At 30.0% G+C, this 22,650-nt stretch overlaps 1 protein-coding gene across 2 annotated transcripts in view; it reads right to left on the minus strand.

The window, feature by feature from the left end:
* Positions 1-9,040: 9,040 nt before the first annotated feature.
* The window catches only part of LOC113376636, a 148,919-nt gene continuing 135,309 nt past the window's right edge, over positions 9,041-22,650 (minus strand). The window contains exons 4-5 of one of the 2 annotated variants that reach the window (XR_003367050.1): positions 10,680-10,979; positions 9,041-9,239 (exon numbers count right to left, since the gene is read on the minus strand). Coding sequence is in view for 1 of the 2 variants with exons in the window: in XM_026616631.1 (XP_026472416.1) it covers positions 10,756-10,979 (224 nt within the window). In the remaining variant the exon portion in view is untranslated. Of the gene's footprint in view, positions 9,240-10,060; positions 10,980-22,650 lie in introns of those variants that run through there. The other variant, XM_026616631.1, reaches the window with a different exon arrangement.

A 22,650-nucleotide genomic window follows, 5' to 3' on the forward strand; every position in this document is an offset into this window, starting at 1 on the left:
CAAATTTTGGTCCAAAAAATTTGGGAAAAAAAATTATGGAAAAAAAGTTTGGAAAAAAATTTTTGGTCAAAAAAAATTTTGGAAAAAAATTTTTGGTCAAAAAAAATTTTGGGCAAAAAAATTTTGGCCCAAAAAATTTTGGTCAAAAAAATTTTTGTCAAAAAAATTTTGGCCCAAAAATTTTGGCCAGAAAAATTTGGTCCAAAAAATTTTGGTCAAAAAAAAATTCGGAAAAAAATATACTTAACTAATTAATTTTTATAACTTGAATTGTAACTAGTATACAAAGGTGCTAGCTAAAGCATACGGCTGCTCTTGGCAATTGGACGTTTATCGCCTAACTGGACCCCCTCACCCCGAGAAGGTGTCGGCCGCGAGAGGGAGGATTCACTCTGAGATCGACAAAGACTTTGAAATCCGGTTTTCCAAAGTCCGGCATATGCCACGATCGCCCATTTCACGCTGCGATCGCTAGTCGACTCTGGACCCGGTCCTCCAAAGTCGACGAACGCGAACGCTTCTCACTCGCTCACACGTACTCAAACACACCATGCAACATGGTCAAAAAATTTTTGGTCAAAAAATTTTTAGTCAAAAAAATTTAGGTCAAAAACATTTTTGGAAAAAAAAATTTTGGTCAAACAAATTTTGGTCCAAAAAATTTTGGGAAAAAATTTTTGGTCAAAAAAAATTCTGGTCCAAAAAATTTTGATCAAAAAAATTTTGATCCAACAAAAATTTTGGCCCAGAAAATTTGGGAAAAACAATTTTGGGCAAAAAAATTTTGGCCCAAAAAATTTTCGCAAAAAAATTTTGGTCAAAAAAATTTTTTTTTTATTAGACCGATATTGACCAATATTGGACCGATATTGACCAATATTGGACCGATATTGACCAATATTAGACCGATATTGGCCAATATTGAACCGATATTGACCAACATTGGACCGATATTGACCAATATTGGACCGATATTGACCAATATTGGACCGATATTGACCAATATTAGACCGATATTGACCAATATTCGGAAAATTGAGAAAAAAATTTTGGTCAAAAAAATTTTTGGTAAAAAAAAAATTCGGTCAAGAAAATTTTGACCAAAAAAATTTTTGGTCAAAAATTTTTATATTAGACCGATATTGACCAATATTGGACGGATATTGACCAATATTGGACCGATATTAACCAATATTGGACCGATATTGACCAATATTGGACCGATATTAACCAATATTGGACCGATATTGACCAATATTAGACCGATATTGAATATTATTCGGAAAAAAAAATTTGCGATAAAAATTTTGGAAATTTTTTTTTGTTCAAATTGGACCGATATTGACCAATATTGGACCGATATTGACGAATATTGGGCCGATATTGACCAATATTAGACCGATATTGACCAATATTGGACCGATATTGACCAATATTAGACCGATATTGACCAATATTCGGAAAAAAATTTTGAAAAAAAATTTTGAGAAAAAATTTTGGTCAAAAAAATTTTGGTAAAAAAAATTTTGGTAAAAAAAATTTTGGTAAAAAAAATTTTGGTAAAAAAAATTTTGGCACAAAAAATTTTAGTCAAAAAAATTTTTGGTAAAAAAAAAATCGGAAAAAAAAATTTTGGTCAAAAAAAATTTCGGAAAAAAAATTTTGGTCAAAAAAAATTTGGCCCAAAAAATTTTGGTCAAAAAAATTTTGGCCCAAAAAATTTTCGGAAAAAAATTTTTGGACAAAAAAAATTTGGTCAATTTTTTTTTTTATATTAGACCGATATTGACCAATATTGGACCGATATTGACAAATATTAGACCAATATTCAAAAAAAAAAAATTGCGATAAAAATTTTGGAAAAAAAAAATTTGTTCAAATTGGACCGATATTGACCAATATTGATTGGACCGATATTGACCAATATTGGACCAATATCGACCAATATTGGACCGATATTGACCAATATTGGACCGATATTGACCAATATTAGACCGATATTGACCAATATTGGACCGATATTGACCAATATTGGACCGATATTGACCAATATTGGACCGATATTGACCAATACTGGACCGATATTGACCAATATTAGACCGATATTGACCAATATTCGGAAAAAAAATTTTGAGAAAAAAATTTTGGTCAAAAAAATTTTTGGTAAAAAAAAAATCGGTCAAAAAATTTTGGTCAAAAATTTTTTTTTAAATTAGACCGATATTGGCCAATATTGGACCGATATCGACCAATATTAGACCGATATTGACCAATATTCGGAAAAAAAATTTGGTAAAAAAAAAATCGGTCAAAAAAAGTTTGGACAAAAAAAATTTGGTCAAAAAAATTTTTTTTATATTAGACCGATATTGACCAATATTGGACCGATATTGACAAATATTAGACCAATATTGACCAATATTTGGCCGATATTGACCAATATTCGGAAAAAAAATTTGCGATAAAAATTTTGGAAAAAAAAATTGTTCAAATTGTACCGATATTGACCAATATTGGACCAATATCGACCAATATTGGACCGATATTGACCTATATTGGATCGATATTGACCAATATTAAACCGATATTGACCAATATTGGACCGATATTGACCAATATTAGACCGATATTGACCGATATTGGACCGATATTGACCAATATTAAACCGATATTGACCAATATTCGGAAAAAAATTTTGAGAAAAAAATTTTGGTCAAAAAAATTTTTGGTAAAAAAAAAAATTCGGTCAAAAAAATTTTGGTCAAAAAACGTCGTTCCGGCAAATAATTTTTTTTTAAAGATCGCTACATACAGAAAATAATTAATTAAGTGACTTTGATAAATCATAATTCAACTAATTTTTATTAAATGTTCCTATTAATTTAATAAACATACATATATGTGCACAAAATAGGTTTTGTAATGAATTTTGTTTCTTTCATTTTCGAACGGAACCGGAACAAACATGAAAACCGGTTTTTGGACCGGCTTATGAACCGTTTTTAAACTTTAGCGTTCCGGCAAAAAAATATTAGCACAACACCACTGTATATATATATATATATATATATATATATATATATATATTTTAAACTTGCTGGTTTTTGATTATCATTGTATTCCTTGTTCGGAGCTCAACTTGTTCGGTGTGTGTGTGTGTGTGTATCGATTTTAATCATTTTAGATGAATTTACGATTTGATTTGTTACAGAATATATCTGGAATGTGAAAATAACAATAAATTCGTGTGCGATGTTCTCTAGCGAAAATGTTTGTTGGAAATATTTATATTCGAGAATATAAATATGATCAAGGAAAGTACTTGTAGTGCGTTGCCGTAGCCACGCAAAGAATTACTTATTTTGGCTTTATGGAACTTCTTATTCTCTTCATACATTTACGGGTGTCTGCTGCGCCATTATTTCACATTACCTTAGTAATTGTAAATTTATCTCGTTTTTGTTGCTTGGCAAAAGAAAATGTAATTTTTGGAAGCTCCCTTAAGCCCTTTCTACATAATATTCAACAAATAAATTCTTAGCTGCTTAATGCTGAATGAATTATTATTTCAATTATTGTTATCTAGTATACTTGAGAACATTGTATAATTTTTACTATATATACATACATTTCTTAAATTGTTAAATGCGAGATGATATGTTTAATTAAATTAAATAATATCTTGGGAATATAGCTACCTTTGCAACTTCAATGTTCGGCTTGTAACATGAAAATTTAACTACCGAAAATTTACCAATAAAAGAAGTAAAATATAGCACAGTAACTGAATTATTATTGTGCTTTTAAATTATTTCTAATAAAAGGTGCTTGAAATTTTTATAATATCTTGACTAATTTTAAAATTTAAGTTTGATGTGAATCGCAATTCGCAATCAATCTCAATTTTTATGATCTTAATTTTTCATAAATTAACTTAAGAAATGATTCAATTAATTACTAAAATTGCAAAACGTTTCTATATATCTGTGTGAGTTTTCAGTTATATATTAAATAAGAAGTTAAGTTGCTAAGCTAAGTGTAATATATGAGCCGTTCAGTGCACACATCGACTAACTCCAAAAAACAGAAAGTGGAGAAAAGCGATGAAGTAATGCACATTGCTTTTAAAAATTCCTGTAATAATATAAGTTGGAAAATATAATGTAGAACGTATAAATATATATATAGCTTACATGTGACGGTATATAAGGTTAATTACAGTAAATAGTGAGTAAATAATTATAATTCAAGTTAAAGATTTGATATGACTTGTGGAGTTAATCAAGTTGTCAACTGAAAAAAAATAATAAACCTAATTCTTATATATTTGTGTTAAAACATTTTCGTAAAAATAAATGTTAACTGTTATAATATATTATTTGTGATAAATCAGTAATTCTATAAATAATATTTTCTCTATCAGCTGTATTCTATGATGATTAGAATAATTTCTGTCAATTTTTCGTAGTGGGGGGAATGAATTTTAGCAAGTCCTTTATGTCTCTCAATTTTTCCTTTTTCAAAGTTCTAGCTTTATAATATAATAACGACTATTGTATATTATTCAAACATTTTGGTCAACCTGGTACAGACTTTCTTATATTAATAGCTTTAAAATACGTATCTTCATTATAGACACATTTAAATTATATAAGATTGGCTTATATAAGATTTCTAATTTTATCCACTGTATTTTAAGCAAATTTACTGGACACTCTGTAATGGTTACTTTTCTGTTAGTGATTGTTCTAATGGCTTTGTTGATAAAAAATCTTCGTGGAATATTTGGATTAGCTAAAATGGCGCTTTCCTTTTACATGTTTTTATTATATTGTACCAATTATCTAGTGAAAAAATGTCTCGATTTTTTTTGCACGTGACTCAATAATCTAGAGTCAATAGGTAAATAGCTATTTCCACTGACCAGAAATTTCATTTCAATTGACTTAGCTCTTATTTCCGTATTTTAAACAAGTTTCAATAAACTTAAGACAGTTTTAATATTTCTGTTTTGCCGGGTACACGAATTTTAGTATGTAAGTTTGTAACATCCTTGAGACTCTACAGTTTTTTGCCAAACAATCTTAGGGTTTATGTTTTTATCAAATTCTTATTTGTGATTCATGAAACCCGAAAACCGGTCCAGCCGGAACATATGCACTACAAAATGGAGTTAATCAAAATGTCTTCTGAAATAAATGACTTATTATTCAGAGGTCAAAAAAAAAAATTATGTTTCACAGTGTTAATTTTAATTATTCCGAAAAGTCATTATTATCACTAACAGTTATGATTACACTGAGTACTTTCGCACTAATATCTCAGTTTTTTCAAAAAATGGAGTTAGTCGATGTGTGCACTGAGCAGCTCATATAGTAAACTTATGATAGTTGTGGTTTTGATTATGTTTTTTATATATTATTAGAAGCAATCAGAATTTTACTAGTTCTATAAGCTGTTGTGATGACTTTTTAGCGACACGGCTTTATATATGGCAACCCAAACGATTGTCCTATCTCTATATGATGATTTATTATTATAATTTGTGTAACTGGTGATTTTTTACTATTGCGGCAATGCCTGGAAAGAGCTATTTTTACTTGGAATTAGGGAATGCAATACCGGTATACCGGTATAGCGAATTACCGGTAAACCGCCCGATTTTTCGGCGGTATTTTTACCGGTATTTACCTAAAAAATACCGATATTTTCGGTAATTTTACATAAGCGCTATTTGATACATAATACACTAAAGTTTAAATTTTTCGGAACAAATTTATCTATAAATCCCATAATCGCATAAATAGCTATATCTTCAAGTGATTCTATAGCATAAACAAATGTCAAATATTATATCAACTCGTCATTAAACTGAATATTTATTGCTTTACTAAGGGCTTCATATCGTGTTACAATAAATAGAATTGGACTGATAGATAATGAGTTTGTTTCATCTTATGTAAAAATGTAACGGTTTTTTAAGTGATATTTGTGCCAAAATATTTTATATCATACAGATTACCCCTGCGTAATCTTTATTTTTTTCTACCTTATACATAATAATTATGATAATTACTAAATATTTTTGCTTCTTATTACAATTATAAAATATTATTTTTCGAAAATGTTTCGAAGTTTGAAAATACTATAGACGTATCACATTGCCTTAAATAACAATACTCAACAATTATAGTAACTTATTATTTATCTCTACAAAGTATCCGATCTTAAATTAGTGTAGAATTTTTTTTTAATATTGGAGATTGTGCTAATTTAACACATCGGATACAGACAATACAGTTCATTATAGTAATGTAATATGATCTTTTATGAGTTTTTGATCTTTCTTACTCATAAGTTTGTTTTTGGTGAAAAGTACTCAATATACTCCATAGTGATAATGAATTAATTAAATTGGATATTATTTGTGTTGAATTATTATTTAAAAACATAAAGTTATTGTTTTATTTTAATGTTTTTATAGTTTAGTTGAATATAGATGTAGTTGTATATACATTTTTTTATATTTGTGCTAGTAACTTTCAATTTTGTTTACGTTTGTTTAAGATAATAAATATACCGGTAATTTACCGGTATTTCGGTTTTAAAATGAAAAATTATCGAAATACCGGTATTGAATTTTTTTATCGGTATTGCATTCCCTACTTGGAATCATATTGCTATCTTTATTTTCGAATAAACGCCGATGGATTTACTGCTTCAAATTAGGCTGTCCGAGGCGGATATTGAACCTGGAAGTTCCGACTGAAAGTCCGTAGCTCTAACTACTAATTCACGGCGGAGCCCTTTTTGTGCTTTTATTATTAAATCCCATATTTATTATTTATAGTAAAAATGTTTTATGATTTTGGTTACGCAAATGTCGTCGTAAGCTACCACAATTTGTTATCCGAAAGTGATATGTCATTGCTGGAACTTGATAATGCTGTTTTCCATTTAAAAATGCGAAATTACATATTAATGGTACAATGGTTAACGCAAAATTATTTTTGTGCAGTCTTTATAATATTTTCTGCACGCTGTGTATATTTAATTTTACATAAAATAAACAACTATTATATCTGGTTATTTTGAAAACTAAGAATGGTTTCTAATACATCTTCTAATCGATTTTATATGCTCATGATGTTTACTGATTGGCATGCGAAGAAGTCGGTCATTATTCTAGTGATTCTTTGTTATTCAATTTGTTATATTATTGGAGTTATTGGTAATAGTTCAATTAAGATTTGATTAAGTATGAGCTTAACAAAGAAGATTCATTTTCTACTGTCTAAAAATTGAAGATTGAAACTCAATGAATCATTTTCAAGTCAAAAAGTAACTTCTTCATTTCATGCTAAATCACAATAATAATGGTTATCCTGTGCAATTAACTTTTCTAGAACTGTTTGCATTTAAAATCAGCGTTTTTTACGTGCGACTTGTTTAATATAGATAGCATTACATTAGATTGAAATTGAGGTATTAAAAAAATGAAGCTTTAATATCGTGGGATAGTTTTGATCTTTCGCAAATGCATTGCATTATATTTAAAGTAACTAATACGTTGTACATCAAAAAGTTCGCTCACATAATTTATAAGTTAGGCTTCTTCATTAAAGTCAATTTTTATTAATAAATTTTGCTACGGCCAAAAATAAAGAGTTTAAGAAAAAAAAGATTATTTTAAAAGATTGTTAATATATTCATATTCATTATACATATATATATTTTCAATATACTTGATTAAATCGTTATTCTTAAAAATGGTCTATGTCCTATTATCATGGTATTGCTTACGTAAACAAAATACATTTTATTCATTAATAATAAAGAGCAATACTCGGTTAGTGTTTCAAGGAGAGCATTTTTACATGAAAAAACATTTGTTGACTTGTGTCAACTTCCTCATTTTGGAGAATAAATATGGCACAAAGAATATTATCATAATTTTAAATGAAGAACTAACGGTAACAATATAATACATTATAATTCAATAAATGTAATATTTAAAAATAAATTTTACCAAAGTATTAAATAGCTGATTGAACTAACAATTATATAATAGATATGTCAAATCTTATATCGAAATAATGTATTCAAAGTTTTCCATAATTAGTTACTATTGCTATTTACACGTTGAAAAAATGTATTTTCATGATTTTTCTCCATAATATATTTATTATATTTTCGGACTTAATTAATAATTGTTTTACAATAATTTACATTAATTATTTGAAAAGCTAATAGTAATAATAATAATATGGTTAGTAAACTATTATAAAAATAATTAGTAATAAAAAAAATGTTATGAAATTATTTCTTACTATAAACAAATTCTAATTAAACTTCATTTTATTGTCTATGAAATTTGAATGATGTCAACCAAAATTTAAAATTAAACATTTAATTATATTAGCTATAATGCTAATGATTGAAAAGCTCATAGCCTTCTAATGGACTTTATCTATCTACTTTCCTATAATTTTTAAAAAATATTTTTTTGTTCGTATTAATAGTAGTTGACATGAATTTAACAATAATTTAAAAATAATCTTTGTGCCCAGTTATATGACAAACTTCAGAAAAAAGTTAATTTATAATAAATAATTATGAAAATGGTTATTTTGCTTTATAACTCTACATGCGCAATACAACTAGGCACAACAAAGACAAATTTGTTCAAAAATATTAAGCTTTCAGATAATTTCAGTCAATATGTAACAGTATAATTATAATAATATATATTAATAATTAATCATTAAACTAATTAAGAATTGTTATATTATATAGCGATTTAATCAGAAATAAGCGAGCTTTTTTCCATTCTTCTAATATAATAGAAAATATATTTAATTGAAAATACGCGAATTTTAGCGAACGTTGAAAAATACAATAGATATACCAAAATCAAATGTCATACGTTACGTTATGCAAGAATATATTATTATTTTAACAATAATTCAATATAATTAATGTTTATTATATTTAAGTGGAATCATTACTGATTTGCATTTCCAATTAAATCGCTGTCAAATTGCCGATATCCATTGCACGTCGTGAAATAGTAAAAACAATCGCACACACGCAATTCTTACCTCAGCCTCTCATTGTTCTCGTTGGATACAGCCCTGACAATTCCATACATGTGTCAAAAACTAGAGCGATTTGATATACTTCAGTAAAACGCAGGTGAGCAAAAATAGTGTTCCCATATTCCTATTCTTGATTGTTATCTGATAAAGATTAGAGCAACTTTTACTGGCTTTGAACTCTTGAACGTAATCAAAACACCAAATTCGGCTTGCTAATTGTTAATTTGTATGTTGCTAATGGTGAAACTGTTTTGTACATCCAATGAAAAAATATTTTGTAGTTCGAAATATTAATATGCAGCATTTTATTAAATTTTATGTTCAATTAAAATGTGGTGTCGTCAAAACACACACACACACACACACACACACACACATATATATATATATATATATATATATATATATATATATATATATATATATATATATATATAGGTAGAAATAGGGCAACAAGTTCCAATTTGACTTTTAGCAATTATACTGCGAAAACCAAACTAACTAACATGGAAACAAATAAAACATATCAAACAAATAATCTATCTGAGTTCAGTAAAATTTCCATCATTGTAAAATTATGATTATTTCACTATTTTGTCACGTGGTCCTTCTTGCGTCATAAGCGAAAGGCAAAAGATCCACCATTTTATATTCAATTTAACAGAGGTTTTATGGAATAATAGTAACGGTATTTCATCAATACCATGCAGTTTTAATTAACTGTGTTAGGTTAAAAACAAAATTAAGAATCCAAATCGTAAATATGTATATTTAAACATAATAAACAAACCATTTTTTCAACTTTTACTACTACAATAAATTTTGCTTTGGTTAGGCATTTTTGTTTAATTTATCATAATCAGTTCATTGTTTCTTGAAATACAATCATTACAAATGAAGTGAATACAACTTTCGCTTGAAATACATATTTTATGGTAACATTTTTTATAAAGTTCGCTCTGGATACAACCTTCATATATAACTTTGTAAGAAGAATTAATCATTAGAGTTGGAATAACTATTAATTTATTTTTTTTTTGTAAAATATCTGTTATATATTTTTTACTAGTTTCTTATTGTTTACACCTCGCCAGTATGAAGGTTTAGGTGGTCCTTTTTACCTCAACCATATGTAAGCTGTTCTAGAGGTTATAAAAATAAAACTATTGAATCTAACTTAAAAAAAAACAATGCATATTATAAATCAATCAAATGAAGTATACTTGAACATTGTGTTCAGTTATCGTAAACTAAACAACTGTGTTCAAAACAGAAGGACTAACAAGGAAAAAAAGACTTTCTTTCCAATGTGGCAGTTTATCTCGTGATAGCGAAGTCGACAGATTTGAGGCAATATTTTTTCTCTACTTTCAAATATTCTTGTTAAATAATTGCAAAAACTTTAGTTTTTGAGATATTGGTGGTGGACCTTTTTACCCCGCTCTACTTTGTGTATAAATACATAAATAATCGATTCAAACTACATGAACATGAGTTATGTCTAGTTTACCCGTTACATATATTCAATATATATCATCAATATAAAATCAAGCTCGGCTTGTGGATCGATATGTATATTACCTTTTATATTCGCTGTTAGTTTATTGACATGTATATGGAAGTGTCATATTAGAACATTCTTTTAATGCTAATTCCTTCAAACAAATATGAATTGTGCTCTAGAATCGGTTTCTTGCTGCCTGAGGCAGGAGTCACTCGGCGGGACATCGGATGGCGTTAGACGTAACCATTTGCCGCGACAGGACGGTGTGGCCAAAGCGGCGAATCTCGTCGCCCTGCCAGGGGCGCCGTGGCCCTCGCATCGGACCCCCAGAGATCGGTGCAAAGCTTCGGCTTCGCAGCGGACGAGCACACGCTCACCTGAAAATTAAATGCAACTGGTAAATAATTAATGTGATTTGATAGAATTCAATACAATTACAATTTTATTTGTACTATCGGGTTGTATATGTCTTAAGCAAAATTACTCGATCATCCCAATTTTTAATATACTGTCACCCCTCTGATAACGCGTTACTCTGAATACTAGATATTATTATTTGACATACCCTAGAAAAAAAAAGAATGTGTGTATGTATGTGTGTGTATGCGTGTACCTGTATGTATGTATGGATACACTTTCTTGTCGACGATTTAGAGAGCACGGATCAACCCATTTCAATGATTAAAAAAACATTCGATTCCTATTCGATGGGGAGACATGCTGTTTAGTTTTCGGTAAAAGCAGGTCCAGCCGTTTGCAAAATACGGGACGGCAGTGCAAAACTAGAACATTTACTTGTATTGAAGAAATGAAGACATAATTAAATTTTTGGGATCCAAAAACAAAGTTCAAAAAAATGCTATTGGCGGTCCAAAATGATCATTAGACATATGCACATCAAATCATCAATTACAATAAATACAATATTTTTTCCTTTTCTATGGGTTCCGTATCATTTTCATAATGTTTAAGTTTTAATGTTTATTTAGTTCAAACAAATGTTTTCAAAACAAATGGTCCGAACCACTTGAATTAGTTTCAGAATATCAAGCAATTTCAAAATTTTCAAAAAGTTTTTTTTAAATATCAAAATTAATAAATAAATTAATCACGTGAGGTAAAGGGGAAGGGGGGTATAATAAAATACATGTCATGTATTTATTTTTTACCCTTTTTTTAAAAAAAATCTAAACATTTAAAAAAAAGCAAAAATTTTACAATTTGTTCTCGTAACAAAAAATACACTTGATGTATGGTGGGGGAGGGGGGTCCAAAAATGCTTAAAAAAACGATCTTATAATTAATAGACGTCACCTTAAATATTAAATTTGAAAGCTTTTAAAAATTTTATATTACAGTACGAGAAGTTTTAGTTCAATTTGCGATGCATCACTAGTTTTTATTAATTTTTTAATTCATTCAGTTTTATACATGCATATTAATATCTTAGTTCATCACAAAACTTTCGGCTTAGTTATTAGATATATAAACCTAAAAAAATAATTTCATTAAAAAATAAACAAAGATAAAACTTTGTATGAAAGAACTCTTAAAACAATAAAATAAATTTATTGTTTTTATTTATTATGAAATATAATTTATAACGAAAATTTTTTAAACAAAATTGCTCCTAATATAATAAATTAAAAATACACATGTGACCTTTATCTTCATTTTTCTTTCTTGCCTTCTCTTATTATCAATCGTGTTAGCATCAATAGAGCTAGAACATCGGCCATCATCAGCACGTAAAAAACACGCTCCCAGCCTCCTTGACTAACGACACCAGCCACAAGAGGCCCAACGGCTGCACCCAAGGACCCTGTTCCACCGATGATTGCAGTAACGGTGGCCAAAGCACGAGAATCTCCGTTGGTTTTAGAACCTAGTTCAGCACTGACTGATGTTGCAATTAGTGCACAAGGTCCGTTCACAAGAGCGCCGGCCAGTAGTAGCATTCCCATATTCATTGTCATATTCATAGCGCCCCAGCGTTCATAGATAAGCATAGCGGGCATTGCAAACATCAGCATACAGCCGCAAGTCAATGCAGATCGACCTGATAGGTCGGAGATAATTCCTGCCAGAATAGAACCAGCAATACCTCCAACGTCAAACAAAGTAGATAAATCAGCACTTTTCTTTGCTCCCATGGTGGTTGAACTTTGGATGTAATATGGAAGCCAGTATGAGAACGTGTAGCTCACTAGTTTTGAGCAAAACAGACTGAGTGAGTATTCAAGAACACCGGGAATAGCAAGTGCTCCCAAAAACTCAACAGCTTTCTCATCAGTGTTACCTACTCTTGCAGACTCATCTGTTTCATCCTCTTTCAACATTGGACACTCCTCCTGACGCCATTTACAATCGCTGTTATCAGAATCACTATTGCTTTCAGCGTCTACTGAATCATTGTCCAATTTCTGATACACATTCTTCTGATCGATTTCTATGTTAACGCTTGTCGGATCGTCTACCAGAAATAAAAAAATTAAAAAGCCGACCAGAGCAGCATGGCACCAGGTATTATAAATGATAAAGACCAATCGCCTTCAATGAAGCGAGCTGCTATTAATGTGCCCAAAATATTACCAACAGGCGCATGGGAATTCCAAATACCAAAGATAATTCCACGTTTGTTTTTATCACACCAACGTCCTACTGCGGCAACAACACTTGGAAACCCTGTAGATTGTGCTATTCCTGCAAAAACCTGCACAACTATGAAGTACCACAAATAATGTATCTTAAGCGTTCGTGCTAATCCAAACAAATAACAGAAGATCCCCGTAATAATCATTCCAAAGGACAGAAAATACCTTAAGGAAAATCTTTCTGCAACTAAGCCCGAGAAAAACATTGCGAATGCGTAGAAAAACGAAAAAGATGAATCCAGTACTCCAAACAGTGCTTTACTGTTGTCAGCTTCGAAAGGGGCCCACTCGCACCAGTGGGAATCATTAGCAACCTGATCAGGTGTGATACCAATGCCTGGCATGACGTTCGAACAGTTTCTGTGCAGCACATTCTTCACAACTGATATTGGTTTACGTGTCACATGGTAAGAGGCGTAACTTAAATATGTCAGTATTAATATACTGCATCTGTACCATAGTTTCTTGCGAATTATCATAGTGGAACAACATAATTCATATATTTTGTGTATCGCTCGGATACCGATCGGTATGTCCTCCTTCATTATTAAAATTTAACTTAGTGGAGTGGATCTCGTTAAGCTAAATCACCTCTAGAGTAACTCTCATCTCCGTTATATGTGCTGTAAACCAATGTGCTTCTACAATTGTAGGTTCAAAATCACTTCCATATGCCGCTGTAGCCGTTGTAGGTTTAGTGGTCAGGGGGAAAAGTTAAAGTATGCAGTTACATTAAACTGAATGCGAATATGTCATTGAGTTTATGAAAATAATGAAACGTCATTGAAATCAGGCTATTATATCCAGTGCCTATTATCTTAGAACAAAATCCTCGTTCAGAAGGAATACTTAGGGGTCCATTTGTAGTCGCAGATTTGGCGCTAGTGAGCCGATGAAAAAGTATTTTCAAATGTTTAAATGTTGGTTACTAGAAACTATTTTATACGTATTTTTGTGTCAGTTTACAAAATGGCGATTCTTGTTCGTTTGTGTTTTTATATTTGTTAATAAAGATTTCATTAGGAATTGATCTCAAATGCATAGCCCTTTGACAATTTGAATAAAACAGCTTCAAATTCATATGGAGGACATAATTACTACGTAGTGCATTGACACATTATATAATCATATTACACTTTAAGGAAAGAAGCCAGTTCTAGAAAATTATGTTAGAAATCAAGTATAAGCTTCTTCAAGAAAGACATATTACACAAATAGAAATCTGCCAATTGTTTATAATTGGATTACCACTTCATACGGATCTGAATACGGATCTAATAACTTGGGAGAAAATGAATTGCTTAAGAATGTCAATTTTTTCACGGGATGATTATTAGTTAATGAGAGTTAAGAATGACAGACGATGTAACGAACTAACACTATAATGCATTATTCACTAAATTTTACTAAATGTTTATATTAATAAGTAAAAAAAAGTGTATAACTTATTCCAGTAGATTAGATGTGATATCTATTATATATAAACCGGCAGTGTATTTATTGATTTATATTTCGATTCGATTGTATATTTATTATAATATAATATTATCCAGTATATTTGTTATTATATGTATTATTACAAAACATAATACGATTGTAATACCAAATTTAGTTTCAAATACCCGTGTACTAAAATTCATTAATTTTCATTTCAAATTTTGCGCCAATAATTTGAATGGCAAAAGCAGCGCCATCACGTCGAGCGGAGGATCCTTTAAATATTCTGAACGTAAAAATCGGGAAAGAGAAACTTCTATATGAACACGGGGTATTCGAATATTGTCTAGGATTATATCTTTATATGAACAAATTTTATGACTTCAAATAAGAATAACTGATTTTAAAATAGTATTAACTAATTAATTGGGAATGTAGATATGCATAAACAAATAACATATACTCATTTATTAATCATATCATAATATTAAAGAAAAATGTAATTGAAGTAATTCAAATTTTAAAATTTAAGCCCATAAATGTCAATTTATGGTATGTCGTGAATAATTAGAAATTAAAATAGTAATTATAATAGATGATGGATGGACGGAAAACCAAACTGCAAACGGATGGGCAAACAATTACGAGTAAGTTGCACTCGAAGTCCAATGATTATCGAATTACCAGTATAAATTACTACTATAAAATATCTAACCGAATCCGATAATGTCGGTACACTATAATCTGAAGCCATTCATACTTTTACTATCTCCAGACGTTCATTAAAATATTGCGTCTGTAATCCACCCGTAATAAACTTTCATGATTATGAGATCGCATCGTATTAAAACTTGAAAATGATAAAGACATCAGAGCTTCATCCAATCTGTTAACATGGCAAGGAACTAAATCCGATTTCAAAATAAGGCTGCGCACCCATGATACTGAGGAATCAGAATTTTACAGATTCCACTGAAAATGATTAACTAATTTAGAAGCTTAAAATAAAAGATATGTAGTAGAACCTGACTGCAGTTAATTTTTTGTATATGATACAAAATTATTTCAGAAAATATCTGTTTCACCAATTCATGCAAAATATAAATTCATATAACTTCAATGTTGATAACATTTGTTTTTAACTTCCCGCAGGGTAGGTTATAGAAATCGTAAAAAAATCGAAAATGAAAATTTTTATATATCTCTACGTTTCCGAGATTTCTGAACATTTTGGCACACCTTAAAAAATGTGTTTGTGTGGATACAAATTTTCGCCGACGATTTTGGGGAACACGGACCAACCGATTATAATAAATCAAAAAAACATTCGATTCGTATTGATAAAGATACGTGCTGATTAGTTTTTAGCAAAGGCAGATCTAGCCATTTCAAAGATAAGGGGCAAAAAGAGCCAAAAATGGTAATTCAAATTTTGGTTCTTTCAAATTCAAAAAATATTGAAGTACCGTTTAAATTTTTGCGAATGGAATTCGCCATTTGGCGATTAAAAATGATCATTAAAACATATATATATATATAATTTTAATTTTTATTTTTAATAGCAATCAGAATACATGACTATTCTATGAGCTATTTGGCTTACGCCATTCACTCACACACATACACACACACTTTCAAACATACATATAAATTTATCGGATCAATATTACAATCATATTTAGAGAATCACTTCAATAAGTGATTCTACTATTCTGTTCATATAAGGTTGTGGTAGTTCTAAGGTTCCACCATATTATCTTCGGGCAGCTTCTTCACTAGACATATGCACATCAAATTATTAGATATCTCTGTCATAAATTTATTATTACAATTTTTGTAATACTGATAATTTTTTTATTGATACAGCAATGCCAGGTAAAAGCAATTTTTTGGAACATATTGTTGTCTATATTTACAAATGTAAACCGATATTACCACTGCTTAACATCGGATTGTCCAAACTGGATATGGAACTGAAATCTCTAATCCAAAATCCATAACTCTAACTACTACGTCGTGTAGAAATCTATAGTTTGTCATAAATTTCGCTATCTCAACCCATGAATCTCTTGCATTAAATAATATCTATAACAATTTTTCAAATCTGAAGCCAAACTTATACTTTACCAACTTTTCGTTAATTTACAGAACACTATATATAATTCAGTTTTAATCCTTTTTTTTCGATTGATAATATCGAAGTTCATGGAAACATATCTTAATGTATTAAGTTATTGCTTATGTGTTATTATAAGGCATGCTATATTATAATTACTTTAGACTGCTTTACGCTTCGATAGTAAGATTAATAATCCATTTCATGTGTGGCTTCGATATTACAGAAATTATGTGTTTACGTATAATGAAGTGATGATAAATTTAATAACAATTTCACGTTTGCTTCACGGAGTGTGTGATACGCCTATATACATATAATGTACGAGTGAATCTCATTATAATTAATCAATTTTGATACGTAACCAATCATATTTAATATATATATATATATATATAAATATATTATGTTTGATTATATTGCATTTAATATAAAATTACCTAAATTTAATACATATCCAATCACATGCAATCAGCTGCAGTAAACTAAAGCGCTTTCGCGTTAATTTTACTGAAGATATTCGTTTCAAGCCTATGAAATATATATATATATATATATATATATATATATATATATATATTAGGGCGGGTCGATTTAAAAGCTCTAAAATAAATTCTGATGTCCAACCATTGACTCAAATAAGGTAGGGGTTCAATTTTCAAAAATTCCGTTTTGGCCCACAATGAATGCACCAATCGCGTCCAAATGTGTGACCGACCCCCACTAACTTCGAAAAGCCGATCCACCCATTCCAATCGTTCACCCCCTGGGACCTCCCCTTAGAGGTCTCCCATACAAAAATTGCAAAAAATCATCGTTTATTTTACTCAACAAAAAATGTTTTTTTAAACCATTTTTTCGGATATTAATTCATACACACACAAAAACCTTTTTCACAAAAAAAAATATTAACATTTTTTGTTGCAATTTTTCCTAGAGGCTGTATGGCGACGACATTACGACGACGACGTATACGACGACATACGACGTATGTTATGATTAAATAAATTTTATAATGAAAATAAATCGCTGATTTTTGTCATGTTGAAGAACCAAAAATAATACAATTTTTGTATGGAGAACCTCTAAGGGGTGGTCCCAGGGGGTGAACCATGGACATGGGTAGATCGGCCTTCGAAAGTTAGTTAGTTTTTTGCGTTTTATAGCAATTTTATTAAAATCCATTTTGATTACTATCTTATTTATTTTTATTTATTATAGATTTTTTTGAGCCAAAATTTGACATTTCATCGACATTTTCTTAAAAATTTCTGCACCTTTTTGAGGAAAGCCATTTCGAAATGTAAAAGCCATTTCGAAATGTAAAAGCCACTTTTTGAAACACGATAAAGACTAGCTTTGATTGATTGAATGAAATGTGTTAATTAAATTTAATTGGTAATATAATTAAGAATATTACAAGTTTTTTTTAAAAAAAATGTCAATTGGAAATCGAATGGAGTAGTTTTTAGTGAAAAGCAAAAATTTGTTTTTTGAATAAATTTGAAAGGTTGATCGAAATCTCAATTATTCTTAATTAAGTCGATTATATAAACACGTCGGGATGTTTATGCAACTTGCTTTAAGACAGAATGTCACTCAAGACTAGTTTGTTTATAAAAGTGGAAGATTGTTTATAATGACTCGATCTGTTTTCAGTTTTTAGCATTATATTATAGGCATACAATACATAATACTAATAAAAACAATCGGTTACGGGGTTCGCAAAACTTTTCTGTAATCTCAGATATTCTACAAATGTATACATAATTTAAAGAACCCATATCCGATACGCAATGTCTCATATTTTATTCATTTTTCGTCTACAAATCTCAACAGAGCATGCGAATTGCGAATGCACGTAGTACACAATATACCATTTTCCAATAAAATGACAATACGCCACCCCCGTGGACTTAGTTTCGGCAACGCACAAAACAATCGAACTGACGAAAACAAAAATATGAGCCTGTAAAAATAAAAATATATACCTTGCGGTAACGATACCGAGAAGGAAAATAACGACGGCGAAAACTTTTTTATATCAATCAAAATAGAATCGTAACACATTTATGAACCGATTCAGAGTATTCTTCGTCAACAGCTTGGGAAATTTGGTTATGTTAAATGGTTATAAATGTTAGAATAATACATTAATGTAACACTATGTAAAGCTCTTTAGTGACTTAGAGGGTAAAGCTATATGGAATTTCAATCAAAAGACCAAGATTCGATAATTGCTTTAGACATTCTGATGTCAAGCAGTAATAACATCGCTTTTCAATTAAAAGTATTGATATCAATATGTTTCTAAGTAAAAATAGACCTCCCACGGCGACATTGCTACATCCAATAAAAATCTATCAATATTAGAATTTTTCTAATAATATACTACATCATTCATCAAAAATACAGATAGATCAACTGTTGGGTTGCTTTCTAAAAAAATACGTTATTAAAGAGTTGTAACAAGTTTATAATACTATTAATATCTGATTGCTCTTAATAATAATAATAACTAGCTGTAAGTGGAATTCTGTCTTAAGGCAATTAAGGCATCGTGCCTTAAGGCAAATTGCTGGAACTTTACGTACCAAAAATTATTATTTTTTTAAAAACAATTAACATTTTTGAAAAAAATTTACTTTGAAAAAATAAGATTTTTGAGAAACTATAAATTGGACAAAAAATTATTTTTTTAAAAAAAAATTTTTTTTTTTAATTTTTTTTTTTTTTTGAAAAAAAAAATTTTTTTCTTTATTTTGACATATTATTCTGAACTTTTTTTTTTCAAAGCAATCGTACTGCTTTAACTGCATAGGGACAAAATATAAAGCGCGTAAGCGCCGCGTCGCTGTCTAACGCATAAGCACTGATACGGAACCCATAGGAATGTTAACAAAATGTATACTTATTGTTAAAATCTCTATAAAATATCTGATAATTTGATGTGCATATGTCTAATGATCATTTTTGACCGCCAAATGGCTTATTTTTTACTTTTTCTTCCATATCTCCGAAACCGCTAGACCTACCTTCATAAAAATTTTATCGATTCTTCATCTTGTCAATACAAGTGAAATGTTTTTTGAATTATTCAAATCGGACGCTCCGTTCTCTTAAAAATTGAGTTACCGTTTTCGGCACTTTTTGCCCCGTATCTTCGGAACGGCTAGACCTGCCTTCGCCAAAAACTAATCAGCACGTCTCCTTATCAATACAAATCGAATGTTTTTTGAATTATTCAAATCGGTTGATCCGTGCTCCCGAAATCGTCGACGAAAATTTGTATCCGCACATACATACACACACGTACATGCGTACATACATACATACATACATACATACATACATACATACATACATACATACATACATACATACACACACACACACACATACATCCATTTTTTCTAAGGTATGCCAAAATATTCAGAAACCTTTGAAACGTAAAGATATATAAAAATTTTCATTTTTGATTTTTTTGCGATTACTATAACTTGCCCTACGGGAAGTTAATAATAAATGCAGCTCTAATATCGATTGGCTTATAGTTAGAAACACGGTCCCTTTTTATGTAACAATAATGATAACTAGTGGTGCAGGGCATCGAGTTTTTTTAGACAAATTGCTAGAATTTTCCATACCGCAATTTAAAATTTTTAAAAACCTTAAATTTCTAAAGAACATTGACAAAATAATATTTTTGAAATATTTGAAAAAATCGACCTTTTTGAAAATTTTGAAATTTTTGAAAAAAATCGAATTTGGAAAATTTTTAAACGCATACAAGATCCACACGGTCGTAACTGTCATTTTTCAGGATATTTGTTCGAACTATTTAAGTGAACTTTAAACATCCCACATCCTTCTGTATCAAAGCTCCTGGGGTATAGTTTCGAGTTTCCTGCTATATTCTCGATCACTGATAAAAATATTCGAATGCTTCATACATGTTTCGTTTATCGAACGCTCTCCGAGCCGCCTAATTTGAATTTAAATTGTTCCTTTACTTAATAAAATTATTTAAGTTGTGCGAATGCGGGATTTGATATTCTCGTCGTGTATTTCAGCCCTCTGCCGACGAACGGATCTTTAATCTTGCAACCTATTGTTTGAGTTTCTCTTATAGGCGGATCTGCTCCTATATACAGAATCGAGCAACGTGCTGACGCCAGTTACATTTGTAAATATTTAAACTAGACAAAGCCTAGTTATTCGGTGTGACTTTTCGAAAACGACAGCAAATTATTAATTGCGAAACGCTAATGGTTCCCTAATTAGTCACAAAAACTCGATCCACATATACTCGATTAGCATGGGTAGTGTGAAAAGCCCTTAGTTTACGGAATAAGCTGTTTAGAGATACAGACAACTTTATATATCTTTATATTGTAACTTATATTGTAAAGAATTTTTGAAGAAAAATTTATTTTGAAATATTTTGGAAATTCAGAACATTTTTTCAAAGCAATCGTACTGCTTTAACTGCATAGGGACAAAATATCGAAGTGCGTAAGCGCCGCGTCGCCGTCTAACGGATATACATTGGTACGGAACCCATAGAAATGTAAACAAAATTCACACTTATTGTTAAAATCTCTATAAAATATCTGATAATTAGATGTGCATATGTCTAATGATCATTTTTGACTGCCAAATGGCATTTTTTTTACTTTTTTTACTAAATCTCCGAAACCGCTAGACCTGCCTTCATGAAAATTTGATCAGTTTTTCATCTTGTTAATACAAGTAAAATATTTTTTGAATTATTCAAATCCGACGCCCCGTTCTCTTAAAAACTGAGTTACTGTTTTTGTCACTCTTTGCACCATATCTCCGGAACGGCTGGACCTGCCTTTGCCAAAAACTAATCAGCACGTTTCCTTATCAACAGCAATCGAATGTTTTTTAAATTATTCAAATCGCTTCATCCGTGTTCCCGAAATCGTCGACGAAAATTTGTATCCGAACACACACACATACACGCACACACGCGCGCACACACACGCATACACACATACATCCATTTTTTCTAAAGTATATCAAAATGTTCAAAAGGTTTTGAAACGTAAAGATATATAAAAATTTTCGTTTTCGATTTTTTGCGATTACTATAACTTGCCCTACGGGAAGTTAATAATGAACTTGCAGCACAAATTTATTTAGATATTATATTACAAATTAATTAATCACGTTTTTAAAATGTTTAAAAAATCATTGATATTACCCGAAATTAGATTTTGAATTATAGACAGTAATGAAATCCCTTGCATTTTTACTACTGTCTATCATTTATTAATCACAACGTGTGGATGTACGATGTATGTCACTTTTACATTTACTCATGATATAAAACTTGACCACGAATCAGTGACACAATCAGTTGAAATGTTAAGGAATCCAAAGAATTGACAACTTTAATTGAGGCATACGTATACTATCAGCAGATCAGAAATTTAAAAAAAACTTATAAAGAGAAATTCCTTAACTCTATTACGTATATCTTACTATATTCATATTGTATTGCAAAATGTAACATGTTCACATTCAAATGTATTAGATTCATTGCAGCAGTACTGTATTTTCTAAGAAGTTTATGTCACACCATTTGCTTGTATAATTGTTTGTTATTATTAACTTTCCGTAGGATAAGTTATATTAACCCTCCGTCGGTCGGCGTGGTCTGGCCAGACTTTTTTCGACTTCAATTAAAAAAAAAAATAATACTTCTAGTAATCCTTTCGACTTGAAATTTCTTGACTTTTCCTAAAATTTCATTAGCTGTCGATCAATAAAAAAATCAGGACGAAAAAAAGTACAGAAGGATAATTATAAGGA

The sequence above is a fragment of the Ctenocephalides felis genome, unplaced genomic scaffold (genome assembly GCF_003426905.1).
Source record: "Ctenocephalides felis isolate EL2017-DRISC unplaced genomic scaffold, ASM342690v1 CF-g0.4_SCAFFOLD_01886, whole genome shotgun sequence".
Lineage (NCBI taxonomy): Eukaryota > Metazoa > Arthropoda > Insecta > Siphonaptera > Pulicidae > Ctenocephalides > Ctenocephalides felis.